General features: G+C 43.7%; 2 protein-coding genes across 2 annotated transcripts in view; one reads left to right on the top strand and one right to left on the bottom strand.

The window, feature by feature from the left end:
• The window catches only part of RECQL5 (RecQ protein-like 5), a 37,183-nt gene extending 17,525 nt beyond the window's left edge, over window positions 1-19,658 (bottom strand). Inside the window, 7 exon segments of the mRNA XM_009583440.1 lie at window positions 11,518-11,600; window positions 11,954-12,116; window positions 14,323-14,434; window positions 14,906-15,011; window positions 15,747-16,265; window positions 18,119-18,240; window positions 19,528-19,658. Of these exon segments, the coding sequence (XP_009581735.1) occupies window positions 11,518-11,600; window positions 11,954-12,116; window positions 14,323-14,434; window positions 14,906-15,011; window positions 15,747-16,265; window positions 18,119-18,240; window positions 19,528-19,648 (1,226 nt within the window). The 5' untranslated portion in view covers window positions 19,649-19,658.
• On the top strand, window positions 2,485-4,147 carry SMIM5 (small integral membrane protein 5). Its single transcript, XM_009583439.1, has 2 exons — window positions 2,485-2,611; window positions 4,026-4,147. Exons 1-2 carry the CDS (start codon window positions 2,485-2,487, stop codon window positions 4,145-4,147), a joined length of 249 nt encoding a protein of 82 aa, XP_009581734.1.
• Window positions 19,659-19,896: the final 238 nt, after the last annotated feature.

The raw sequence follows: 19,896 nt of genomic DNA, 5'->3' as shown, positions 1-19,896 counted from the left end.
GATCACAATCAAAACTAGTCCTGACCAAAGACTTTACATCACAAGCAGAATGGAAGATACAAAAGTCCATGAATATAACTACATTTCTTGAGGGAATTTTACTTTTTTTTTTTTTTTTTTTTAAAAGAAGTGATTTATTCTTCACCCTTTTGCTATGCTCCACAAGCAGAAATCCCAAAGCAGCAAGAGCCCTTGGAAGCAGTGTGCAGTCAGAAGTGCAGTCGAGCAGCAAAACATTTGCTTCCTCACGGGTAGGTTGGAGACTGCACCACCAACATCAAACTTTGTCACTGAAGAAGTTCAAACCAAGGTAAACAAGCAACATTCCTTGCAAGTTTTAGAGTAAAAACTCCTTCACTTAGCTCCAGATCAGGTACCATGGGGCAGAGGAATGTCCATTACTGAGATGACGAGCTCTTATCATTTTAGGCTAGGCACTTTGCTAATCCACGTGGAGTCCTAATCAGTAATTTTACACTGTATACCCAAACTTCAGAGGCCTAGCTCTTATACTTGCTACTTCTGGTGCAGCCCAAAGTATGGTACGAAAGGTTACATCAGATTCCTTACTAGGAGAGCTTCTGGGCAGGCAGAACCCCCCACAAAGGGCACAAACATTTTCAGAATGTTAGAGCCAGAAATACTTATTCTTTTAAAAAGACGTTTTTCTTCTAGAGCCAAGAGCAGAAAACACAAATCACTTCACCTCTGCCTGCACCGCCACCTCTTGGAATGGAAACAAAACTGGAAACCTGCTGACACAGAATCCCACAGCACGGTGCAAAGGATAAAGCAGCCATTTCTGGAGCAGCTCTCTTGGGGTATGGCAATCATCTGGAAAGAACTATCTAACCCTAGTCTCAAAAGTGACCTTTTCAGGTCAAAAGGCCACAGCTATGCCTCCCTGCTAAGTTGCACAGAGATCTTTCTGTAGATTTTCCATCCACCCCCATCCCTAGGAAGCCAGCTGGTTCCGATTTTTATTCCTTAGCTTGGATTTAAAAGAACAAAGAAAACCCTTTTCGAATTGCATAAACATACAAAATGTAATTTAACTTGGCACTGTAGTATTTAAACCCAGCGTGCAAAGAAACAGCCAAGGTCTCTCCGTCCTCAGTGTGTTTAGAAAAACTGAACTCCAAGCATCCATTTGTTTGAGTAAGCAAACCAGATGTGCAGTAATGAACTGGCTGGCTTATTCTGGAAGTACTGTCTTGATCACTTGGCTTTGTGTTATCACCAAGACTAGGATATTAAATTGCAACGTTCAAGTCCCATAAAACAGTGTTGACTATTACAACGCACACAAGCTAGTACATTGTGATACAACAATGACATAAGATTTACAATCCATCCAAGTGTTAACCTGTCCAAACACTTGTTTTAGGTGAAACTATGGATGTTTCTCAACAATATCCTATTCCAGTTACTGACTGAAGCAAAATTCGAATTTCCATAGCTCTCATGCAAGCTTGTTTGTTGCAATGCCTTCCAAAATTTTGCTCATGGGGGAAAAGAACAGCAAATATTGGTGGCAAAACTGAGTTTGACTAAACTTGTAATATTTTCAGTAACAGTAGTTCCTGGCAATATTCTTTCTGAGACTAAAGAAGGTGTAAGATTACTGAGCCGGGCAGGAGGGATTAGCTCCACAAGGGAGGTATCTCCCTGAGAGATTCAGGGGCTTTTGCTTTGCTCATCACCAGCAGTGATGGGTGGACATCCACTGTTCAAGTCATATATTGCTCCATTAGAACAGACTGTGGCTTAAAAGAAAAAAAAGCTACATTTAGCTTACCATATAAAACTTGCAGTCATCTGTAAGAACTTGAAAAGCATCCAGCTGTCCCCAGTGAACGCAGACTTCAGCTCTTAATATCACCGTTCAGTAAAACTGGTTGATAAAACATCATTAATGGTTTTGTACTGAGGTGTTGAAGTAAGTGCCTTAGTTTTTGAAGGGGCTTTCTGTAGCTGAAAGTGCAGGAAGTCTTCAAAGGGGTCTACTTCGTGTTACTCAGTAAAAAACAACTGAAAACTATGTTCCACTGGAGTTCAGCATTTGGAATTCAAGTCGAGTTAGAATTGCATTTCTTTCTGGAAGGACAAGTTAGCACAACTGGAAAAAAAATAATTACTTTCATTGGGTGAAAGCCACGGGCAGACACTGTCCAGTTCTAACTCTATGCCTGCTGAAGTAAGTGTCCTTTTAGAAGAAACCCCGTTTCGCCTTTGCTCAACAGTGCAGCTGACAAAAGCACCCTCAAAGCCAGATTTTGAAATTAAAACAGTGCCAGAACACGTAGACAGTTAATAGTCCTCCACCTTAGCTACTGGGAACAAGGACTGAGACCAGATAAACTTGTTTTCCTTGTGATCACCAGCTCTATAAGAAGGCTGGCAGCTTCCTAGCATTAGTCAGTGAAAAGGTTTATTCTCTATTTGGTTCTTCTACAGCATAAAGCCTGAAGAGGTTGAGCCAGAATGTCTTCTGAAGGCTTTTTGAAGGAAATGCAAACCATTGGTGAGAAGTTTCTCCTTAAGCTCCAGAAACTGCCCAAGGCTGACCCGGTGGAGATTGTGTCCTTTTGTGTGGTTCTTCTGTTTATCGGTGAGTTTATTGGTGGAGGCAAAGGGTGTCAGAATGTCTCTTCTCTCCTATGAGGGCAGCTTGCTCCACAGTCTTTGTTGGTGGGTTGGTGTTTTTGGTAGTTGTTTTCCAGGCTGTGCTCCGAGGCCCAGTTTAATTTCTAGGTAATTCTTTAATCCTCAGTGTGTATGCATGCAGAGCACTATAGGCAACTGTATAGCTTTCCCCAAAGCTCTCATATTTAAGCATTAGTTTAAACAGCAGTATTTTAACCAACCCAGAGCTGCTGCAATGTTTTGATGCATAGGAGATAGTTTATGACAAATGGTAGCAGGGCATCTCACTGCCGCCAGAAGACACTTGAAGTCTGAGACTCTGAGTGTCATTCCTGCGCTTAGTTCAGTGGAAGCCAGCGTGCTTCAGACGAGCCTATTTATTCTCCTCTGGTAATGGCAAGATCCGTCCTGCTGCTCTGTGGGGATGGCATGGAAGGAATAACAAAGAGCTGCTTGATCAAGGGGGATGAAGTTTGTTTAGACAATGAGAAAACAAGCAGGAAGGAAGACAGGCCCTCCCCCTCAAAGAGGTACACTTTGCTCCCAGCCAAAAGGAAGGGTGTGTATCCAGCCTGGACACTCCTCCCTGGGCTGGAATTCAGAAAGACACACCTGCTACTTTATTTTTTTCATACCTACAGCTGGTTCCCCACAGGTCCGGTAACCCGGCAGCCCAGCTCCAGACTTCTAAGGAACACACGCACACACGTGCACGTTCACGCACTTCTATGTGTTTTGCAGGATTAAACATGTCATCCTTTTCTATTCCAGATAAACATATCCCTCCCAACACGAACCATTATGTCTAGTGTAGAATAACAATAAGTTAGCCTACTGCTTTGCAAAACAAAACCCTGGCTTTGAAGTATCTATTTTCTCAAGCTAAATACAGAAGAAAGAATAAAGCCAACCCAGTCATGAATATCTATCCTCGTTAAAGGGTACACTGCATGCACTCTTCAGAAATGCAACTGCCAGTTTGACTAACCAAGTTCTCTCAAGTTGCTTCTGACATAACTATGTGGAGAGTTGGATCTCCATCTTTTCCAGGCACGCAGCTCTACTTACTTGCTGCATTACATCTCCGAAACAACAGCCCATTAGGCAGGTAAAGATATGCCCCCGCGTGGTTTGGTACATAGCTCTTAAGATCATGAAATATCCAGTAATGACTGCCCAGATTAAATGGATAACTAATACAAGGGAGCAGGAACTTAGGAGGAGGGAGGTGGGGATATACGGGGCGGGGGGAGGGGAATCGGCAAGAAACCAGGCTTTATTCATTCTGCTGCTTACCAAACAACTTGGAGGAGACATAGGGTTACTCTCCAGTGATTGCTACTATGTCATGAAGCAATATCCTTTGCTTCTCTTTCCAGTTACTGTTCTGGTGCTCATGATCATTGCCTGCAGTTGCTGCTGCTATAGTTGCTGTAGCTGCGACGGACGTCCTGACCACAGACGTAGGAAGATCCAAGTCCGCCCAATTGCCCATTCATGAAGTGCAACAAGAGGTGACACAACCTACTATCAAGGACATGCATGGACGTCATGATTCAGTCCTATGGGAATTACTTTCTACAGTAGCTCACTGAAAATGGCAATAACAGTATTAATTAATATGACTCAGAAGACCAGAAATCACAGCATGGAACGCCTTCTTTCTGTGACAGCCACCACTGGGCTGCGTGGCATGACCAGAAAGGTAACACTACTTTACCATCACTGTCTCCCTCTTCTGGGGTGGGGTGGGGGTGCGTGGACACATGTTGCTGAGAAAACAGACACGCTTTCCCAATGATAGCCCTGCAGCTGGACCAGCCAAGGATTCTCTTTGTGAGCATGGAGCCACAGACCAAAGCAGAGAACACGTACGCTGCCACATGCTAGGCAGCACCCACTCTCTTCACAAGTGGTTAATCGAGAAGGATGATGCTGTGCGCTAGCAAAACCCACTGACATCACTGGGAGGTCCACATGCCCACTACATCTTGGATCAAGCCCAAACCTGTTCTCTTAAAAGCCATCTGCAAGAGACACATTTAGCTGAGATGTCTCCTCAAAACAAGTTGTGGATCTTCTGATCCAGACATGCCAGCTGAGGCTCTGAGTACAGCTGGTAACAAATGCTCCCTGGTTTATTTCATCGGTGTTACAATGATGTGAAATTGCCAAAGAGAAAAATCAGATCATGTGCAATACCCTTTGTAAACAGAAAGATGAAGGCAAAAGGGAAAAACTCACCAATACTACAGCTTAATTTGATCATTCTGCTGCTAAATGTGCTCCCTCCCCACGCCCCGTGTTCTGCTTTTCTGCTTATTGCAGGTGAATGGTCCTTATAGAGCATGGGAGTTGCAGGAGATGAACAAATCCCTATCCTTACTTGAGGAACCTGTGTGCCTGACTCCCTGCACTGTGTGCAGTTTATTTTAGTGGACATAAACATTACGCCTAAGGTATGATTATTAGCATACAAAAGGCATTTCAGAGGACTGACATACAGTATGGTAACCGTCACTTCAGGGTATACATGCAGCAGCTGACAGCGGGTATTGCGACAGAGCAGAGCCAAGAATGGTCTGTTTGGCTGAAGTTAACAAGTGCAAATAAATCCCTTTTCCATGCTGCAGCCACTGTGTATGTCTGGTTTACACTTCGGTGAACTTCAGAAAGGGATTTATGTAAGTACAAGGTTATGGCGCAGGCCACAACTTTCATAACTGGGACAGCCAAACGGAAGACCATTATACTGCACCTAACATTGTAAGCCACTGGTCTTTCAGCCCCAAACGTGAAACCAACCACCTTTATGAGAAGGTAAAAAAAGTTACATGCATATAGATAAGTCATCTTCTACCCTTGTATTTCAACTGCTAAGTGTAGAGGAGTCAAAGGGATTACACATATATATAGCAGAGCCAACATCTAGCTAGAAAGAAAAGAATCATCCAGTTTGTAACAGCGGGCTTTTAAATATTCTTCACAGTTCAGAAAGGACAAAAAAATGAAAACTGTGTAAAGAAACCTCTTTTCTCTGATGCCTGCACCCAAATTAGTAAAAAGCACATTACAAGAGTAGCTTCTTTTAATTTTTGCAAAGAAACTAGATTTAGGTATTTTGCATTTTTGTACTGCTGCACATTGGAGTGTATCTGCAGCCAGCGACACAAATTCCTCAAACTACCAATGTTACTTTTAAATTAATAAAAAGAAAAACTTTCCAGCAGAAGATGAGGATGTTCCTTAGAAAGTAAATATTTGCGCCCCAACTTGACAACTGCCAACACAAGACTGCACTAGTATGAGCATGCACAGTTACACTAAGACTAACAAAGCGCTGGCCTTTATTATGCTGTCCCAAAGCTCTCACTCCCAACCAATATGTTAGGGTAGGATAAGCTCAAGCATGGCATCAGTTTAATCAACATTCAGAGATGCGTCGCACTAACCCCTCTGTCAGAGATGTCTTTGCTCATTTCACTTAGAAACAATTGACAACCAAGGTGACACAGGAAGTCTCAGAACCTCTTTTGCAGGGGACAGACTCAACAGACGTTTCTGTATCTAAGTTAAGTCATGAGACCTGTGAAAGAACAGAGCTTACTTTCTTTCCTAGCTTGTGCTAGACAGTGCCAGCTACAAGAATTAACAGAATCCCATTGAGAAATGTTTCAGCAGCATGGAACCAGTCTGCGTAACAGTCAGGAAGAAGCTCAGTGGGCTGGAAACGTACCAATGACTGACAGGTTGCTGTCACTAGGATCAAGCTGCCAGGCCTTATCTCAACAGGAAAAGCTACAAATACATGTTTCCCAGAGGTGTTACAAGGTAAACCACTGACATGCCAGGCTGGGGGACAAGAGAAATGGCTCCTGTCTTATCTCTGCCACCGTAAGTTCCTGAATTAGAAGCAGTGAATAAACACAGCACTGTTAAAAAAAGAGGAGAGAAAATTAAGCAATTCTCTAAAGAATTCAGGTGGCTTTCTGGAGCAGAGGAGCACCACCACCAGAGGAGGGGTCCCTGGACCGATTTCTACATACTTGCCTGGACCTCACAGGCCTAATATTCTGCTTTGTACCATTTTGTGTCATTGTACTCAGCTGGACTATTCCTATACTTGGTATTTAGATATGCCAGTTGCTTGCCTGGGCTGGGTGGCATCTGCTGCCTTCTTGCATGCAACAGATCAGGTTGGCCTGAAAGATGCCCAGCAAATCCCCAGCTTACTGCAGCTCTTCAGTTTCTGTTGACTAGAAACATGCCAGTCTCTGGGTCGCTGCTCACCACTCACAGAAGCATTTGTGTTTTTGGCTTCAATCATTACCCACATAAAGGGACCTGGAACACCCTGAGCAGTAGTGAGGATGGATCCTCTCTGTTTCAAAAAGCAGAGGGAGATTCAGAAGAGCACAGACTAAGGCGAGACTGCTTCAAACACAGCATCTTCTGTACATGTTGTGAAAGCCTGAGTAAGCCTAGAAGGAACTGCAAGGGAATACACTTACTTCAGTCCTGATGATACAAATGTTGAAATAGTTTCTTTCCCTGAGGAACCTAAAAGAGACAGCGAGGCCAGCTTCTCCAGCAGAAGTGGTTGAAGTTCTACTGATGACTTAATGGAATAGTTTCTATTGTGTAACATCATCTCTCTGGTTTCAAAGTGATTTGCTTGACTTGTGAAAAACAAGTTTCCTTTTACACACATGCAGTCTCACACACCACACTCTCCTCCCCTCCCACCTATCTCTAGCACCATCCCTCTGGTCTTCCTCAGTTAGGAAAGCAACAGGGAGTCAGTTTTATTGCAGCTAACAGCAGTACAAGGCTCTGTAATGAGTTTGTCTACCTAAACTGTCACAATGAAGTTTGGACTGGTCGGCAGTCTTGTTCACAGTCTCATTTTAGACATGGCAGTCTCCTAATAGAGCTTACAATACAGATCCAGGAAACAAAGCCCTCTCCTCTCCACCACAACCTGCAGCCTTCCCCAGTCAGAGGATGTAGTGGGCCTTTACAAGCGCTGTAACAGGTGCATGAGTGGATAAAGCCATGGAGAGGAAGAAATGTCTGAGCGACAGCTGAACTAGGTCTTTTTAACTAGGCTCAAGGCCTTTGATTAGATTAGCCACACCTTTGCAGGAAAGTAAGCTGTTAATCATTTACTGCAGTACAAACAGGCAACTTCCATGCTAGCTCTACAAGTCCCCAGGTACAGTAAGGGGGACCCTCACCACAGGCCAAGATCTCTTGGAGGGGGTGCAGAGGAGGCACCAGAAGAAACACCAACTACAAACACAACATCTTCAGGTATTTATAAAATCGCATACAGCTCTCCCATTTCAGGAGATTAACTGCGGTTAGCAAAAGAGACAGGAACTTTCTAGGGTGTACAGTCACACAGGGTTTCTGCCTTTGGGTCTACAGAACTGGTAACTAGGCTGCTCCTTTTTAAAGGCAAAGGAAACTATGCAGAATGGCTTTCATGTCCTATATGCCTGTTGGTTAGAGTGGGCATGGTGATCTGCCATCATTCTAGAAAACAAAGCATGAACTGAATATATGTGGCTGCTGAGAAAGAAACAAAAACTTCAGGAAATTGAAGTGTGAGCTTGCGCTCCTAGTCAAATGTGACTTCCTGGGGGTGAAAAATGCTTGACATCACTAATCCTCTTCCTTACAATATTAAGGATACAGACATAAGGGGCAGCAAGTCAAAAAAATTTTCAAAAATAACAAAGATCTCTTCCTGTATTATGTCTGCACAGTCATATTTGAGAGAAAGTATAAGATATAATCCATCCTTTCCCTTGAGAAGCAAGGAAGCTTTAATAAAACCACAAGATGCTCGCAAAGAGATGCTGGATGTTCTTTAGAAAGCTGATAGCCAAGTCATTATGCAAAGTATCAATGAAAGAGAAGTGTGTAGAACCCACTGAGATCCCAGTTTAAATTATTGCTGGACCTAAGTACTTCATGGGAGGAAAACTTATGCTTCCTTTGCAGAGTAACAGCGTTCCTAAAGCAAACTCTGTTAACAGGAGACCTTTTTTACATAACTAGACTATTTTAAGCCCTATGGGAGCAACAAATTGTACGTGAAGATCTCTGCTTATTGTTGGTGGGGGATTTGTTCATTTTTTGTTTGTTTTTAAATAAGTGTTCATTTAATCTCCACTGTGTTCTTAGAGTTTAAGTACCCAACTCCTTTTTAGAGACCTTTCCAATGGTATCAAGCAAGTTCTTCCACTGAATACTTGTCTTTCATGTATAGGCTGTACAGTTGACAGAGATGAAGGGTTCATACTGAACATGCTGGGAGAGACACTATATTATATTATTAAAAATATTGATAAACTATGATTAAAATAAATCTCAACTGCCAAAATCCTGTAAAGCCAGAAGCTTTCCTCTTTACATATCTGTAGATCTGATTGTGAAACTGGCCTCAGCTATCTTTCTTCTGGTTTATGCTCCCATTTCTGTGAAGGGTGACTGCCTTTTGGAAGAGGGATGACTGCAGGCACAGACAGATGCATGCCTATACTGTTTTTGGGACTGTGGCTCAGAGCATAGAGAGGATGCACCAACATCTGATATTGTTCTTGTCTGCCTCCAGCAGGGTGGAAGCCAGCATGTCATCAGTACAAGCGGCATCCTCAGTCCTGGAAGACCTACAGAGACTGACTGTAACAAGTGACTGGGCTCTTGGAGGGCTAGTCGTGATTGGTACCTTCTGTCTTGTTTTTGTTGCTCTCCTCTTATTTGCTGCCATCTTTGGGTGCTGCTCATCTCCAAGGCACAAACAGAGTGGTGCATAAACAGCAAACCTGAGATGCAGTACTTGGAGCCCTGCAGCTAAGCAAGAATCAGCCCAGCTACAACCTGATTATGTTGCTCATAGAAAGCTTTCTCATCTTCTCTCCCTGCATGGTTATTTCTCCCCATGCAACTTTCCTGCATCAAGAGCAATGCACCAATGCCAGCAAGTTGTTCTGCAAGTCCACAGTAAACTTAATACATAAGGCTATCTGTGTTCAGGAACTGCATAACTAGCCAAATACCAAAGTCAACTCATCTCTGCCTGATTTTCATCTTTCAAGCAAAACCACTGGTTAGAGGTGGCAAATGGTCAGCCACCACCTAAAGCTGATAAAGATGTCTTCTGCTGCTGCAGTTATATGGGGTTTTTTTTTCCATCTTGCAAATGGGCAACAGGAAACTCTGACCAGCAAAAGCTTTGTCTAAACCCACTCTCTAAAAGCAGCTTATACCATTGTTCTCCTGTCATACTTGGACAATAGCCTAAATATACTATCAAAAACTTGCTTGCCAGTATACAAGTCTGTCTTTATTCTTATTTAGAACCTTGCAAGGTCAGAGTTTCAGGTTTGCTTTCACTGTTTGGATAGTGAATAGAACTGTATTAATTCAAAATGTAAAAAAGAAATGCAACGTGGTGTTCCTTTACATAGCATCATAGTCTCCTGTACAGTTATGAGCAGGGAAGCCAGTCAGTGGTGCTGCAATACACGACTCTGGGATGCATATGGCATGTTATACAGTAGGAAGAGGGTACCAAGCTGGGGGAGGGAAGAAGTAGTATGGGAGACGTGATTTCTAATTAGGTCAGTGCTATTCCCCTTACAGAAATCTCTCTTTTATGTATCTAATGAAATCCTATTTCCATTACTATTCATCTGAGCAAAGGAGAATGTTTTCTCTCTGCCCTTGCTCAGTTATTGCCTGACTGCTGCAATGCAACTCTAGAGAAGCTCCTTACTTCAGATAGCAATCAGGCTCTTTACAGCATGCATGAAGTGGGAGATGCTGTAAGATGGTTACATGGAGCCTAACTCATGCCCTCACTGGGACACCACCCTGGAATGTCCTGTGACTGCTTCTGGCTTGTACAAGGTTAGTTCAGTGATCCCAGTCCAGTTCTTACGGCCCTGGTGTCCATTCCAAGAAATGACTGTCACGACTAACTCCTGATAACCAGCTTAGGAATCAAGGAGAAACAGATACCAAGACAAGGTTTCCTCAGGTTAGCATCTAACCAGATAGATACAGCTGCCTCTCAGATTATACAAAACCCAGACACTGCTGTGAGCTGGTAACACACACAAGAAGGAGCAGAGCTGCTTAGCCAAGTAAGCGAATCAAACTCTTATAGCAAGAAGCCCCCTAGTTGACCATTTTCAGTTACTGAGCACATACTGCTCTCTTACTGGCAAAATTGTAACTTTGATGTCTTATCCAGCATAGAATAGCAATTAGTACTATTACAGCTTACAAGTCCTGAACAATGCACGTTGAGGTTGCTAGTCTGCATTTAGATTGCGCACGTCCATAATTTGGGCCTGTTTCTGAAACTTTCTAAGCACCATCAGCTCCTTCTAAGGTCAATGAGAATCATGGGTACCTACTACTTTGCAGAGTGGAGCCCCTGAGATTTAGAGAAACATTAAGTCTAAATGCTTCCATCCCAACAGCTGATTAGGCTGTTTGTCTCCTTAGAAGAGAGATGATGTAGTGAAGGAGGAAAGAGTCAAAACAAAAGCAAATGCAACTAAGTCAACCCATCATCAAAGATAGAACATAGTAAAATTCATAGCTAGAGGAGTTATAGTTTAACTCCTGTCACTTGGTCAGGCTCCAAGACCAACATCTCAGTTAACTCGGAGGTGGGAGTGAGTGAGAGATGTCTCAGGGACACCTTCCTCAGTCCAGACAGCAAAATATCAGGCGATTCATTCAGTATGTTCTTTTTCCTGGACATGCAAGATCTCAGACATAACAGTGCCTCAGAAGGGATAGGGCATGGTTTCGCCAACATTAAACAGTGTTTGAAAGAAGTGCACTCACCCCAGCTCCTCGCAGAAGTTCACAATAGCATCAAAAGCTGTCATCACAGCTTTGTCAGATTCTTTTAAAGTGCCTTTTTTTTCCTGAAAGTAGATGGGGACAATAACTATAGTCTTCAATTTAAATATAAACAGATAAAGTAACTAGCCAAATCCAACCCTTCTGATCAATATGGCAAACAGATACAGACACCATCCTGTCTCTGCTCCACACTTCTGCTCACCCATGCCTAGTCAATAGAGCTGGATCTGGCAGCCCTTTCCCTTCCTGCTTCACTCCCTTCTGCTATCCCTTGAAACAGGGCTACAGACAGCTCTAGACCCAGAAAAACTCATTTCATCTTTGCATATTCAGAGGTCACTGCAGGCAAGAGGCAAACCAGATCAGAGCAAAGGCAGCATATCTAGGCAGGTGGATACTACTCTGCAGATCCTACCTGGATGTTAGAGAGCTCCTTCTTAATCAGGAAGCTGACTTGATCCCGGTCATTCCTTGAGTAATAGAGGCGGCAGCAGGATGGTTTCCCATCTCTCCCAGCTCTGCCAGACTCTTGGTAATATCCAGCCATTGACTTAGCAATATTCCAGTGGGCAACAAATCTGCACGTGATAAGACAACAGGAAACGTAAGGCTGCAGGTTTCTCAGATCACTGCATACATGATTGTATTGTTCATGGACATCAACAACCGTAAAAAAACAGGGCAGCAAAAGCATAAAAGGCAGAGGACTTAGCAGAGCAAGGGATTTTGCACACAGAAATTTAAGACCTCTTAACACATGAGACACAAGTACAGCAACAGAGCTATAAGAAAACAAATGCATCTGAACAACATGTGAGCAGCATGTCACCCCAAATGGATGGAAATAAATGGGCACATGAATATCCCAAACACGCATTCAATTGTACAGCTGTGAAGAGTGAGAATAAGGACATTGATTTAAGGAGTTTGGGAGATTTTACCATAAAATAGAGCATTAATTAAAAAGTCCTATTTATTTTGTGGAACACAATTTGAACATTACAGAACACAATTTGAAATACTCGATTTTAAAGACACTTCTTTGCCAACGAAGTCTGCATGGGAAATTCTGTCTCACCAAGCTCCCTTGTAGATGAGGGCACCCTTCCCAGCCAGCAAATAAGACTATGAATCACTACTAAACTGCATGTAATCTCTGAAGGAAGGTTTTCAACACATCACTGCAAGACTGCTTTAAACCTGCTTGTACCTGAATATTCAGCAATTCAGCTTATACTTGTGTTGAGAAGATTTTACAGTACAGTAGCGCTGCCGATGTTTTAAATACCAGTCTGCCTCAAAACCAGCATGTCCCAGGGGCAGGTATGATGCATATGGGTGTGGCAAAAGATTAAATGACAAAAGCAAGCAAACATGTTTCTTCAAACACAAACACTCCAGGAACAGGCCAGGCAGGAAGCATCAGAGCCCTACACATTTATTCCCCATCAGGAAGTTTACTGAAGGAATTGATAAATAATCTCAAGCAAAACTGAATTAGCAGTGAAGAGAGAGAAGCAGATTCCATCAGAAAAAGAGACACCACCTCTGTTTCCCCTTTTGTCCAGAAGAGTCACCTCCAGAACTTGTCAGATCTCATTTTACTCAATAATATACGCATGAGTACTCAGAACTTTGCCAACATAGAGCGAAGGCTAAGCAGCAGTGCCTTGTTGCTTAGGCCCCTTTAACCTATTAAAAAACATCCTGTAAAGAGTCATTTAAACTCCATTCCTTGAAGACTAACCAGATTACAAGTATGTTTCAGCTATATTTCACTCTCAAGCCGCCCTATGCTTTTCAGTTACTCTTTGCCTTTTTTAATGACAACTGTACCGAACAGGGCAGAGTGGTTTCAGCAGGTCATTAATTCATCCTGCTATTCTCATTCCTCTGTTGGGTAACATGCATCAAGCAGTAAAATAGTCTGTCATTGCTATGGGATCCTGTTATCTGTCAGCACAGTGACACAGACAGAAGGATGGCACAGTTGTGAACTGATGTAATTGTCTCAGTGATGTCCTGCCCCTCTCCCAGTGTTCAAAGCAATTACTTTATGTGGATTTTAGAGTAAAGATTAGGTCTGTGTGGGGTGTTGTGTGAGCTGCTCCTGAGTTATCCCTCTACTAAGTCATCACAGCTCACAGTACTAACTCAGCACAGCTATATTGCGGTGCAGGAATTCTAACAACACAGAGCAATTATGGTGACAGTTAGAAGTCCCAGAGGAACAGCAACTGAAAACATGTGCAAAGTTTCTGTCCTTGGACTAGAGCTATATTTTCTACACGGTAATTGCCATTTCTGAACTGCTAATTTTCTCCCCTTTGCATTGTAGAAGGAGGTCTCTAAAAAAAGCTGCCTCTGACTATTTTAGTGGAGGATGTATGAATTATTTTAGGTGCAGATTTTCTTCCCTCTGTTTTTTAACAGCAACTATTGCACTAAAAGAAGTGAAAGGGACAGCTGTGATTGCATCGAGATGGCTCTTTTTGAAACCCTGGAGGGTGTGGCAAAAAACAAGCATTCCTCCAATTTTCTTGGTTTTGAAGACGACCGGCAAAGAGGAGCTCTGGTGCCTTGTTTTTAATTTCTTTACAAAACCCTTCCAGGTTTGTTTTTGCTGCTTCTAAGATAAAAAAACTCCAGCTCTGTTTTTGTGGGTTTTAGCAAATGTTCACCAGGCATTTTAGTCAGATGTATCAGGTAACAGAGAGACCGAGGCTTTCCCTTCCCACTGCTCAGGTTTCAGGCTCTGGTGGTGCACAACACAGACTCACACACCTGACGTTTGCTTTGTCTACTCCCATTCCAAAACTGATGGTTGCAACAATAACTGGGATCTTCTCCTCCATCCATTCATTCTGGATTGAAGTCCTGTCAGCTGCCTTGAGTCCTGGGAAGGGAAAAAGAGGGAAGGAAACAACAACAACAGGAAAAAAAAAAAGAAAAGGAAAAAGAAAAGAAAAAAGAGGATTTTCTTCCGCCTCCATTCCGCGCCAACCCCCTCACTAAAACAGACTGATGTACACACTCCTCTCTGCCCATGTTTAAAATGGCCTGCGATCAAGCAGAAGTCAACACCAGCTTTTTCTATTCCAAAGAAAAAAATTCAGATCCCTCCTGGGATAAAAGCAGTTGTTATATTTAGGCCATGCAAGATCCAACAAAACCAACAGTTCTGGAGTGAAGGGAATGCCATTCTGTTGAAGGCCCTGCACCTACCTCACAGACCTGATGCGTGAACATCAGACACATTGCAGACCATGCCTAGAAAGCTGTTTTCTAGGTAGCCCCAACCCAGGCTTAAAGGTGGTACAGTTCAGTTCTACCAGCTACTGAGAGATGCAGATGCAGCTTCCAATACCTGCGTGATAGGCCTTGGCTTTCACTCCTCGGTAGCTCAATTCAATAGCCAGCTGGTCACACACATCCCTCATCCTGCAGTACACAATGCCACAACCGGAGTACACCTGGGCAGACAGGAGAGAAAGTCCATGACACTGTCTGAAGCCAATCAACAAAGCTGCAGTCATTAGTATGGTGGAGACAGAAGGGATGACTAAAGCTCATCTCTTCTCCAAGCTGATTCCCCAGCAACTCAAAGATAGTGTTGCAGCACAAAAGTAAACCAGACATAAAGAGAGTTTCCTTACAAGTCCTACAAGGCCTAACATTGACCAAATACCGTCCCCCAATCCTCTCCCAGTGGGCACAAGGCAAGAAGCAGTCTCCCTGTGCTTTACAGATAAACTCAGGTGCAGAGGCTGTAACTGAGTAACTGAGAGTTATTTCAGGAATTAGCGTTACAGCAGGAAATTCAATACAACACTCCAAATGCTTCTAGTGTGGTGAGGGTCAACAAAAGAGCAGAACACCATCAAACATACAATGATCGCCTGCGACTTTACAAACCAAGACAGAAATGCTAGTCGCATAATCCTAATCCATTTTCTTTTACACCAACCCCTCTCTGAGGACACCTCTGAAAGGAACGCAGCCTTCACATTCTACCTATTTTAGAGGAACTAAAAAATATACGTGAGCACTTTTAGAGGAACTAAAAAACATACGTGAGCGCCTTCCTTCCGGGGACCTTCTCCTTCCCTACCACAGACCTGTCAGGGCCATACCAACCACTGGAAGGTCAGTGACCATTAAGGTAGATTTTGCTCAGTTTAGCCTTCTTCCCCAAATATAAAACCTACCCCAGTGGTGTTCTTCACTTCAAGAGCCTTCAGACAGAAATCCTTCAAGTTGGTGTATGGATCAGTCAAGAGCTCTTTGAACTGCACATCATAGAACAAGTTAGATCTGAAGCAAGGAGTCTTAAATGTGGAAAGCGGCTGCTTTAGCTTAAGCGCTGCCACAATATCCTCCTGGACCTGCTTGGTGGCAGTGGCAGTCAAGGCAACACATGGTGTATTGGGTATGCGAGTGCGAAGAGTGCCCAGCCGTAGGTAGTCAGGTCGGAAATCGTGTCCCCACTGGGAGACACAGTGCGCTTCATCGATTATCAGGTAGGACAAGAGGTTTCGGGACACCAGAGAGTTCAGTGTAGGTTGGAAGGAAGAGGCAGCTGCCATCTCTGGGGTGATGTACAGCAGCTTTACTTGGGGCTTCTCACTTGCTAAGTCAGCCAGGATAGTCTTCTTTTCCTGGGCAGAAAGCTTGGAGTTCAGAGAGCAAGCTTTGATCTTCAGAGCCAGCAAGTGATCCACTTGATCCTAGAGTAAATACAAAATTAGAATTAAATTAAAAGCAAATGGATATAAAGAAAGTCACCATCACCAAGAAAGACTACTAGGGAGATCCAGGTGAGGCCCCAACTTCCACCTCCAGGATCGAGTGTCAGGACAACATACACCTACAGTCTGGGTATTTAGAACTTCAACTCTAGATGCCTTTATCTTCAACTGCGAGCATATCTGTCCAGCTCTAACATCCAACTGCATTTTTGTGCATCCATTCACTTTTTGCTGCTAGGGAACACCCGCAGTCATCTGTGCAAAATAACTCATCATAGTCACAGTGAGCTGAAACAAGCCACCAACGCGTCTCAGGATTTACACTATCAAGTTGTCACGCATGGAAAATGAATACCACCACCCTACAATAACACAGTGCATTTCATTCCAAAATAGGTAAAGGATGTTATAAACACCGCTGAGATATGATGAAATACAAGAATCACGCAAATCACCACTGCAACAGAACCAAGTCTGGATGAGAATCGTGCCATGAAAACTGAGAAGAAAACATGGCATCGCATCCAGATACATCCAGATGAACCCTGGGCATATAAATTCACCTCCCTATCCCTACACTGAGCTGTTCACTTGCACTTGACTAGCACATACATTTCAGAAGATATGAATAGTCCTGAAAAATGGGTATCCATTATTTCACTCAATAACGGGTTTCAGTGATTCATTTAATATCCGTTGTTTTCTATTCCCAAAGTCAACTCTCAGCTTTCCCTATAATAAACTACACAGACTAAGCTCTTGAAGTTTGGCTACACTGAAATACATCATGGTAATTTCAGGCATAGCCACCCCATCTCAGGGCTTGATGAGAAGACCTCTGAAGGTTCACTCCAGCTCTGTTCCCTAAGACTCACTGAGCCCGTCTCAACCAATTTGTCACTCTGACACATTCTGCTTCACCTGCAAACCTTATAGTGGTAACTTTTTTAACCTCAGATTAAATTTTTCTGATAAAAAAATTTCACTGATAAAATATTGCCTATGCTGGAGCTTAATTAGAAATCCTCTCACTTGGAACAAATTCACTATTTATAACACCTTTCTGAGATGTATCACCAAGCCTGCTCTTAATTCTTAAAATGTATTACATTAAGACTGTAAAGCAATTAAAAAAAACACCACAAAAACGAAAACAGCAGTCTACAACACCAGATATCATGCAATGTTAATCAGATGCTTTACAGAAGTCTTAGTGATGCTACAGGTGCTCTTATAGGGAGGTGTTTCTCCCAAATAGTAGAAAAGGCAAAATACAGAGGGGAAAAAAAGGTCTCACAGCTGAAAGTGCTCAAGGAGCAGCTCTGCTAAACCAGCTTTTTCCCATGACAGAAAGACTGACTGCAACAAAAAGACATTTTGATGCAGAACAAATTATGCCTTCAAAGGCAATTTCATCATTCCCGGAGTTATTACTTTATAGGTAAATGGCAGTTTTCTTCTGAGGAAAGATCCAGTTTGGTCCATTTGAGGTATTCTACTTTGCTGCTTCTGTATAGCATGCTAGAGGTAAAAGACAACTGGAAAAAATGGAGAAAGGCTCAGTTATAAAAACCACCAGGCTACTATTAAAGAAAAACCTCCTTTTAGAGAACTGCATAGTATCATACCAGAGCTACTCTGCTGTGCAGCTAAGTTGCAGTCTCTTCACCTATCACCAGGGTAAGGAAAACACACCGAGACATCAAGATGAGAATCCAGAGGCAGGCCAACAGCAGAGACTCATGGATAGAAAGACAAGAGGCAGCTGTGCCTCCAGCGTCTCCCGACCCCCTTCACTGACTGCTTTTCCACAGCTAACGGGAGACAGTTACCTGAATCAGTGCAATCAGAGGTGAAATGACAATGGTGATGCCCACTGCCAGAACTGCAGGAAGCTGGTAGCACAAGGATTTCCCTGCCCCTGTGGGCATGCATACAAAGACATCCTTCTCGCCTGCAAAGACAACAGAAGAAAGCTCAAGGCTACTGAGTGGTGGGGAGTTCCCAGGGCTCTGTCTGGAAGGGTGGGCACGAGGGCTTGTAATCTGTGAGAAAGAGCACATATGTGCATGTACTGTGTGGCATACCAACAAAAGACACTTCATTTTAGGTTCTAAAAGCATAGCAATACTTTGCATGGCTGCAGTGGTATTCTTCAAAGAATCTCTGATCGCTTTGTAAACATTTAGAAACAGCCTTACAAAAGTACCAGAAGATACACAGAAACCAAGACAAAGAGAAGTTAAACAAGTTATTCATGCTAATTCTCTTGCAGACGAGCTCCTTTCACTCATTTTACAGACCTCGTTACCAAATTACCAGCCCCATGACAGATATTTACCACATCCTCTTAAAGCTTATCCCAGAAAGGTACCTCATAAGAAATAAGGGTTGGAAATCTTAACCACATAGATAATATCATGCAGTTAGTAACTGTCACTGCGCTAAGCAATATCCACTTCAAGTCAGGGAGATGTCAGGGCATGCAATGTTAACAAGCAGAGACACCCTGCTGACAGAACGTGGCTTTTGGCCGGTCTGTTATCACAGCACATCTGCATAGCTGCTGGCGATAGATGAAAACTGGGACTATATCCTGAGTGCCGAGTTTGACACTGTTCTGATTTGCATTGAGAGACCTGTCAGGGGAGCTGATGGTTGGCAGCTTGTACGCGTGAGCTGCCTGTCCAACCAACAGCGGTATGTTGGTGGATGCGTTAACGCCAGCAAAATCATGTTTCTGATAACGGCCACATGATTCAGAGAAGAGATATAATCTATGCCAGGAAATCAAGTCTTCTACTGGTATCATCTCTGTCTAACATTGTCTACAACAAGGACAGGTTTACTCTGAAAATGTATAAATGTAAACAGTTTTGACCTCATCTGACCATAAACATGCTGGCAGATGCCACCAGTGGAGATACCAGCAAGACTGTACTTTAAGGTTTCCTATTTTCTGGTTGATGCAATAGTGGGGTTACAAAACAAATGCAAAGGAGAACAGGCAGGGCAAAGCCGTGCTCAGAGAGCTTGTGTGCAGCGCACGCTCGCACTCCTACGCCACGGAAATGATCTCCGAGCAGAGGAGACCTGGGAGGGCTTGGAAGGCCAGGTGACCCTGCCTAGTCCAGGTGACGCGTCTCCTCAAAACATCCACAATACCAACTCCTGCAGTACCACCCTCACAGGAAGATGGGAAACCAGACATGTTTCACATCTTTCCGATGCTGAGCCTCACCTCTTGCCACAGTCATGGTCGCACTTTCCTGCAGGGAAGTCTTGAAAGACTCAAACGCGAAGACCTTTTGCAGTGTTTTCCGGACCCTGCCTTCCAGGCCCGGGGGAGCCTCGCCGCTCATCTCAGAGAAGCTGTGAACAGTGCAGGAAAGCTGTGACCAGTGCAAGGAACCGATGCCAAACCCCAACCCCATCCCCCTCCTCCGGTCGAGGCCTGCCCTGTCTCGCCACCACCTCCGCGACCTCCCCCGTGGCTGCCCTGCCAGGCTCCCCCCTCTTTTTAGCCCCCCCCGCAGATGCTACCCAGGCCCCCCCACTGGAGGGGACGCCAATGTCATTTATTTCGGGACACCCCTCCCCCCCCGAGGCC

Source organism: Fulmarus glacialis, unplaced genomic scaffold (genome assembly GCF_000690835.1).
Source record: "Fulmarus glacialis isolate BGI_N327 unplaced genomic scaffold, ASM69083v1 scaffold36248, whole genome shotgun sequence".
In the NCBI taxonomy this organism is placed as follows: Eukaryota; Metazoa; Chordata; class Aves; order Procellariiformes; family Procellariidae; genus Fulmarus; species Fulmarus glacialis.
The sequence above is the reverse complement of the archived record's forward strand: the minus strand, read 5'-3'. Positions and strand labels throughout refer to the sequence as shown.